The sequence below is a fragment of the Hydra vulgaris genome, chromosome 08 (genome assembly GCF_038396675.1).
Source record: "Hydra vulgaris chromosome 08, alternate assembly HydraT2T_AEP".
Taxonomy (NCBI): domain Eukaryota; kingdom Metazoa; phylum Cnidaria; class Hydrozoa; order Anthoathecata; family Hydridae; genus Hydra; species Hydra vulgaris.
The window spans coordinates 49,237,090-49,245,696 of NC_088927.1; the positions used below are offsets into that span (position 1 = coordinate 49,237,090).

At 32.6% G+C, this 8,607-nt stretch overlaps 1 protein-coding gene across 1 annotated transcript; it reads right to left on the bottom strand.

Moving 5' to 3' along the window:
• Nucleotides 1-6,063: 6,063 nt before the first annotated feature.
• Nucleotides 6,064-6,618, bottom strand: LOC136083392 (DNA polymerase III PolC-type-like). Its single transcript, XM_065802788.1, has one exon. It carries the CDS (start codon nt 6,616-6,618, stop codon nt 6,064-6,066), a length of 555 nt encoding a protein of 184 aa, XP_065658860.1.
• Nucleotides 6,619-8,607: the final 1,989 nt, after the last annotated feature.

An 8,607-nucleotide genomic window follows, 5' to 3' on the forward strand; every position in this document is an offset into this window, starting at 1 on the left:
TCTTTTGAAACTTCGGTAGTTCAATAAACACAAAATAAGAATCTTTTAAATCATTCTCATATGTCTTCTTATCTAATATGCGATGTTCAGATTTCCACCCACCCTTGTTTTTTAGGAAAGATTATAAAATCGGCAATAGCTAAAAAAGATAACTCCTTTAAGCTTAGCATATACCGCCTTTTTATTATGGTTCTCATCTTCTTTTAGTATTTGCTAAGAATATGCCTTAGCTGCGTAATACTGAGCTCTTTTCTCAAAGCCTTTGTGATGAGTAAGTTGCATCTCAACGATATATTGTTCACCGCTTTGGTTCTTATATAGTACATCAATAATAGATTGCATATATACGGCAATATCCGGGTCTTAAATAGTTTTTAAAAAAAGATAACTCGGTAATCTCTTCATCATGACGTCATTTAAAAAATAAATAAGAATACCCTTATTCTTTTCCGTACCGAAGATCTGTACAAAAGCAAAATCATTCTTAGGATCTAGAAACTTTGAAAGTACCAAATCGTGTTTGTTTATTATTAATTATCTAAATATAGTTGTACTGCAAGAGCAGTAAATATACAAAGTTTTACGTGGGGTAAAGCATGGGGTAAGAGGTTTATTTTGGGTATGCTCTTGATAATTTTTGTATATTAGCAATAATCAGACCTTAAATAAAAAATTAATTTGGGTGATTCTGTTCATTAAGTAATGTACTTTTTTAGTGTACCTAAAATAAACATCTTATATAAAAGTTTGTAATATAAAAGTTTATCTAATCAACCTGATGTCGGTATTTTCCAGTTTAAACACAGCCCAAACTTTATCAGTCGTATAGATAGGAAGCCCTAGAGTGATACCAAGGGCTATACAAGCTCTATCTCCTTGAAATAAATCGTAGTTTTGAGTCAGTTTAGCTAGCTTGCCAGTTTTAATAGTTATAGCTTCGCAGAATGGTGCAATTTCTGGCACTAAGTCTAAAATGATTTTGTCAATATCTTGTTCTGACACGCCACTTCTAGTAAGAACCGCAACCGATTCACTTAAATTAACCGATGAGATAGCACTTCTAGCTATCACATTTTCTATTACTATAAAGGCTGATGTGTCTATAAAGGCTGACGTATCAAGCAAACACTTTTTGCCTTTTAGTTTAGAATTTATCTGCATTTTCTTTTCTCATCAATTTTAATTGTTTTTGTAGGTCTAAGTTTCCATATTTTTCTAAAACATTCCGTGCTTTTTCTATGTTAAAATGAAAGGTAGAAACAATTAATTCTGAGTATTTAATTGTAACTTCATTACCAACTTTAAGATGCAAGTATTTTCTAATTTTGCTAGGAATTGCCAATATACCATTACTATCAATATAGATTTATAAGCTTTCATGTGGTTTAACCTTTTTTGTGCCACTATATAGTTTATTTTATATATATAATTTATTTTGTGCCACTATATAAATTATTTACAAAAAAAAAAATATTTTTTATGAGCTAATTCTCACATAATTACAATAAATTTAAATCTAAAATAAGTATAAAAAGTACTTTTAATAATATTAGCAAGAAAAGATAAAGTAGGTATAAAACTAGTATAGATAATTAGAATAAGTTATTGGATATTTGAGGTTTTAAAAACAACTAGTTTTTAAAGTGTGTAAAAAACGAACGTTTTATAGACTCATACAAATAATTTCTATACAACTAATTTTAAAACATCATTCACATATAGGTTGAAGATAGAGGGAAATATCTACAACTTTAATAGATATCTGACTATTTCGGCGCGCTGATCATTCATATCGCTAAATTGTGCAATCAATGCTTTTTTGGTATTAGAGTCATCAGCTCCTGCTGATAAATCCCGAATTGCTTCCACTGAAATACTATCTTGAGCTGCATAATACAAAGGAGTGTGATTTTCTTTGTCTCTTATAATGACATGTGCTCCGGCCTCTAATAATAATTTTAATACTCCGTCGTGATATCCACCACAGCCCATATAATGGCTGCCCAATGCAATGCTGTTTTTTGTCATATGGAGTTTGCCTGTTAACATCCATACCTACATCAGTTAATTGTTTTACAAGGTTTGTATCTCCTACATAAGCAGCTTTCACAAGTAAAAATTTAAGAGAAGTTGAGGATTCTGATATCAAATTAGCAGTTATTAGTAATATTTCTTTTTGCGCTATAATAGATAAGTAATTTCGAGGTAAGAAACGCTGCATTTCCTGCCTAAACTCTTCAATATTTTTGGTTTCTTTTAGTGATCCCGTTCGCTCAGCTACTAGATCTATGAAGCTTTCGATATTTCAGTTTCTGTCTTTAAGCTTAATTGGTAGCAATTCAATTTTTAGCACTATTCTCTTTTGCTTCAACCACATAATGTCCCATAAATCTCTATATTTTATTGTAGGCCTCAAGTCAAAAGCTATTATTTTGTCGATTTATATTTTGTTCTAAGCTCTGTACTTGTATTATTAGACCGCTTGTTCCCATATCAACCCCATATGGATTAATTAGCAACATAAGGCGTCTTTCATAGGATAGAAATGAGCATATATCTATATTCATACGCTGAGCCGGTAGATTCTTCTGTTTAGGCCTTGTGATTATTTTTAATTTTATGTATTAACATTACCGCTATCTTTTTGAGGAGTACCTACAGTAGTTTCAAGTCCGTATTTTTTATATATCTTTTGCGTAATTGCATCGCTCACTTGAGATAGACTGAAGCGTGAAAAATATATACCACCTGTAAAGTCAAGGTCTTCACTTAATCTAATTCCGCCATAGCAATCCGCCAGAACTGTACCTCCAATGAAAGTAAGATCCTTTAATATTCCTTTTTCATTAAGTCTTTTGAGTATATCGTGGTGAAGAAGCTCTTTTTCAACAACCGGCCTTAAATTAGAGGATTTAGGCTGATTTCTTAAGGCTTCATCCACTAACTTGTCAAATAAGTTTATTTGCCAGATCCCAATCTATTCAAATAGCGATAATATAAAGAGCGAGTTCGACACTTGCACGCCACATACCGCATCTTGGATCATAAGATAAGTTCTCCATATTATTGATACTTCTGCTTGTATGTATAAACTCTATTGTTCTGAATTCCCCACAAGCTATCTTATTTGTTCTACCAGAAGTCATGATAATAATCCAGTTTAAAGGTATCTGAGAAATAACACCTGAGTCACTTAAAACTGTTTCGAAGCTTATATAGTTTAACTCAAGTGGCCTCAAGACCGGTATTACATGAAATAATAACAAGCCGTCATTATGTAGTGCTTTTTGGTATAAGAAAACTGACCTGCAAACTTTAATTAAAAGACCGAATTGTACTACCCAACTCAGGAGCATTTTAAATGATTCGTCGGATAGCTCAGGCATAAGATTCCTAAGGGCTTTGGGGACAAACAAATAACGCTCCTGACTCGCATTTTTCATTAGCCATGACTGTAGAAACTTAATTGGTTGCATAAAAATATAACTTTACAATAAGTAACTACAACTGTTACTTATTGTAGAGTAAATATAAAAGTCGATAATAATGAAAGGAAACACGGTGGTAGCGGTATTTAAAATTATTATTGCCTGATTATGTTTCTCTTATTTTAAAGTTTTTATCTTACCTGATTTAGAAACAAAACCACCTGAATTTTTGTCTAAATTTTTTTGTACGGTTTATCTCACAAATCAATATTGAATTTGTAATTAATCTTTTAATCTGGAATATCTATTAGAGCTTTTTGCATCTTTTACCGCCATGGCAAAAGCTTTTTTCTCTCCGATAATAGCTACAAGTTTCTTACCTCTTGTAATTGCCGTATAAACAAGATTACGCCTAAGCATCATGTAACTTTGCATGGTAATAGAGATAATAACTGCTGGATATTCTGATCCTCGTGATTTATGTATGGTAGTTGCATAGGCTAGGGTGATTTGATCTAAATCATCATAGTCATATACTATCTTATTGCCGTAAAAATCAATAGTTACCACTTGTTCTTCCTGATTGATAGCACTAATTATACCAATATCCCCGTTTTAAGTATCCTTGTCGTAGTTATTTTCCGTTTGCATTACTTTATCACCACCTGCAAAAACCTGTCCAAATTTTGTAATCTCTTTTACATGATTTGGGTTTAATACTTTCTGTAATTCAGTATTAAGTGATCTTGCTCAAATGCCACCTCTTTGCATTGGGCATAATAATGGAATTGGGCATTAGTGATTTCTAATTGTCAAAAATTTTGATTTTTGCCCAACAGTTGTAATGATATTGGAATTGATAATGTCTTTTAGTACTTGTCCTGCACCAACAGGAGGTAATTGATCCACATCAACGACTAATAAAAGACCAATATGATCTGGTAGTGCTTTTATCAAAGTATAAAATAAAGTGACATCAATCATTGAGCTTCCATTAACTATTAAATAATCACATATAAGTTTATTGTCCACATTATATTTAAAACCTCCTCCTAAAAAGTTAATTTCTAATAATCTATGTCTAGTGGTTGCTTCCAAGCCGGTTGTTTCACTTAGGCGTTTAGCGGCTCTACCGGTTGGAGCTCAAAGTTTGACATTAAGCTTTTTAAGTTCTAGTAGTTTAAGCAGAGCTTTGACCAAAGTTGTTTTGCCGGTACCGGGGCCACCGGTAATAACCATTAGCCTTTTTGACAGAGCTTTGATGATAGCTTTTTGATTATCTGCTAACCGGATACTCAGCTTTTGTTCTATTTCGGGAATTAACTCTTGGGAGTTATTATCACCCCAAGGAACATCTTCTTTATCAATAGATAAAAGCACCTTTGCAATTTGTTTTTCATAGAAGTGATAACTAGCTAGGAATATGCATGGCTTATCTTCTATAAGGTCACAAATAATAGTTTTTGATTCGATTTCTTTTTCAATAGCTAGTTTTACTAAATTTGAGTCTATACCAAGTAGATTCTGAGTATTTTCTATTAGGTCTCCAAGGGTAGGCGCAATGCTCATTGAAAGTTGCCTCTAATAATGCGTAAGATAAACCGGCTCTAGCACGGATAAGAGAATCTTTTGCAATACCCAAGTTAGAGGCAATCGTATCTGCTGAAACGAATCCAATATCCCTTATGTCTTTAGCTAGTTGGTATGGATCCTTGGATATTATGGCAATTGCCTGTTCGCCATAGGTTTAAAATATTCTGGTTGCTCTTGTTGTACCGACCCCATGAGAATGAAGAAAAATCATGATTTTCCGTACAATTTTCTGATCCTTCCAGTTATTGCAAATACTGTTTGCTCTAATTTTACCTATTCCGTCTAAAGTAGACAATAATTCCGGTTTGTGTTCAAATACATCAAAGACTTTATCACCAAATGCAGTAACCAACTTTTTGGCAAAATGAGCTCCTATTCCTTTGATAAGACCGGATCCTATTTTAATATTTTTCAATTCCTTCTAGAGTATCCGGTGGTAGAGCTTTTAAAAAAGCAGCTTTAAATTGCTTGCCATGATTGCGATCATTGTACCAAATGCCGCTACATTTAATATATTCCCCGACAGATACGGAAGGGACGTTGCCTATAACAGTGACTAAATCCTTGTGATTTTTAACCTTAACCCGTAAAACACAAAATCCGTTTTCGGTATTATGATAAGTAATGCGCTCGATGTTACCCGATAGACATTCTTTAACATTTTGATTATGTATGCTCATGTGTATCTTTTTAAGATGTACACAGTTTTTGAAACCATTCCAGCATATCTCGGTATTTGACATAATTACCGGATTTTTTATTTGTACTTGAGAATCTACTATAAGCATCAAGTATTTCTACAGGTATATTAATCGAAGATGTACTATAAATGTTGGAGCGTAGGTAATTTATTTCCTCGGCAACCTTATCTTCGATCAGTTCAATAGACCAGGCCCTATATTTAATGTTCTGATGGATCAGAACATTAAATATAGGGCCTGGTCAATTGAACCATATTTAATGTTCTGATTCATCAGAACATTAAATATAGCTCCATCTATAACCTCGTGATTTTAACAGTTCTTTGCTATCATATGGAGAATTAACTGCATATAGTTTGAATCTGATAGTTGCAGATTGAGTGGCCTTCATGGAAAAACCCGAACTTATAAGCAATGTATTCGAGTTTACGACTTGAGATTCCCACTTTATCCCAAGCTTTTGAAGGGAAGGTAGTTTCAAGGAATGTACGATCAAACTGAGCGTTGTGAGCGATAATCAGGTCCACTCCTTGCAGATAATCAGCAACCGAATTTTCTTCTATTTTATGGCCTCTGACCATATCATCATTAATTCCCGAAAGTTTTGTAATATACTCAGGTATCGGAATGCCCGGATCTTGATAGCCGCTGAAATCATCCAGCAAACGAAAGATGGAGCCGTGCCTGTTATATTCAAACTTGACCATTCCAAGTTCTATCAATTTATCCTGTGTGTAGGATAGGCCTGTTGCTTCAATATCCAGAAAAACAGCAATCATTTTATCGTCTTCACCTCCGGTATTATAATATTCTAGCCTCTGATATTTTTTAGTGACTCTGTAATGGCCTGAATTATTTAAAATAGTAGCTAGATTCTCTATATCCTCGTGTTGCATCTTCTGAAAATAGTTCAATACATTTTATATGTACCAAAGTACCTAATGAATTTAAACAGGTTATTATAAGTTCCATGTTTTTACAACTGAAAATTAAATTAAGCAAAGAACCTGCAAGTTTGATCATGTATAAATAAAATTAATGTTAGTTTTTAGAGAAACGGTCAGGAAATATATTGAATTGGCAAAACTAGAAAATCTTATTGCATTAACAAGTGATTATCAACTCAACGATATAGCAATTAAAGTTGAAGAAAAGTTATACCAGAACTGAGCTAGACAAAAAGCATCTGCAATTGAAATTCTTGTAAAATATAATGAAGAAATAGGTAATTGGCTAAAATAAAGAAATATAACCCATACCCAAATTCAGCGTTTATTATTAGCAGAAGAAGTAAAGGTAATCGTAGTATTAACTGGTACGTTCAAAAAGCCTTTCCCAAGCTACTAAAGAATACTATTCATATAAAGACTAAACCAGATCAGGAGGCACAAGTAGATTTTGTTTATATTTGCAAGATGCAGGATGATGGTAGTAAGAATAGAAAGTTTTATGCTTTTGTGATGACATTATCACATAGTCGTTATCGTTATGTAGAGTTTACTTTTTCACAGAATCAGGTTAGTTGGACTCAGTTACATATAAACGCCTTTAACTTTTTTGGAGGTGTACCTAATAGAATAATATTGGATTATTTGAACCCAGATATTTATGACCCTATCTTAAATGAAACTTATTCTGAATTATCAAGATTTTATAGTTTCACAATAGACCCAACTAAATTTTTCAAGCCCGAGCACAAAGGGAAAGTAGAACGCTCAATTAGAATAGTTAAAGTGCAACTTATAGCCGGTAAATCACAATACTATAGAGGCTAACAGTGAAGTAATCAAGTGGTGTAAAAATGAAATATCTCATAGGGTATGTACTTCAAACAGGATCAAAACCGATTGACATATATTTGTTTGAAGAAAAAAAACATTTACTTCCTATACCGTCAAGTGTTTTTGATATGCCGATGTAGGATGAAAAAAGATCACCATTTTGTAGTCAAAGGTAATTTTTATTCGGTACCGACAAAATATATAGGAGAAGAAATTAGTGTTCGACTGTTAGCGGGGATGAAGACTGTTACGGCTTACTATAAACATCAAATCATAAAAGCTCATCCGAGGAATTGTAGTAAAGGTCGGTAATCCATTGATATCCGACGAAAAAGATTACCTTAAATCTGCCTAATATTATACAGAGAATAACCCGAAGGAATATTTAAGTTGTGCTAAAGCCATAGGTAATTCTGCATACCAGGTATAAGCAGAATTCTTGCATCAGGTGGTAGAATGTCTCTACGTAAAGTTCAAGTTATATTAAGATTATCGCAAACATACGGTAATGACTATGTCTACAGTCTAGAAGCTGCATGTTTGCGAGCTGTGTCTTATAATAATTATACTTATGAGGCTATATTCAATGTTTTAAAAAATAAACTGGATCAATTCTTTTTTTCTATTACACTGCCCAACAGTGATTTTGTATCGGAACCAAAATTAGTTATTTCTTATGTATTTCCATCTGCTGAATTTGAAAATGACATATTAGCTCTAGTTTAAGAAATAAAAGCAAAAATTTTCTCTCAAGGCAAACGTTGAATTAAGTGATCGCGAAAAGAAAAATCCGGAAAAATAAGTGGTCTTAAAATTTTTAGTTTATGCAAAACCGTGTATTTCGTTTTCAATGGGCGAATTAACTTAAATTTGTTAGCGAAAAAGTTATAAAATACAAAATAATAAACTTACGACTACAAAAATAATAACACTCAAGTAACTAACTGCATTATAAAAGTAATAACACTATAAAAGTGTAATTACTTTTATAACGCACTTATAACTTTTATAATTCATTCTTAGTTCAAACAACAGTAATTCCAAATTTTAATTGAAGTAGAAAAGCATCAAGAAAAATGGAGTGGATATTCAAATAATATTTAA

What these genes read in the sequence shown, in the direction of transcription:
- LOC136083392 (XM_065802788.1), bottom strand. Translation starts at nt 6,618, where the DNA reads ATGCAACACGAGGATATAGAGAATCTAGCTACTATTTTAAATAATTCA.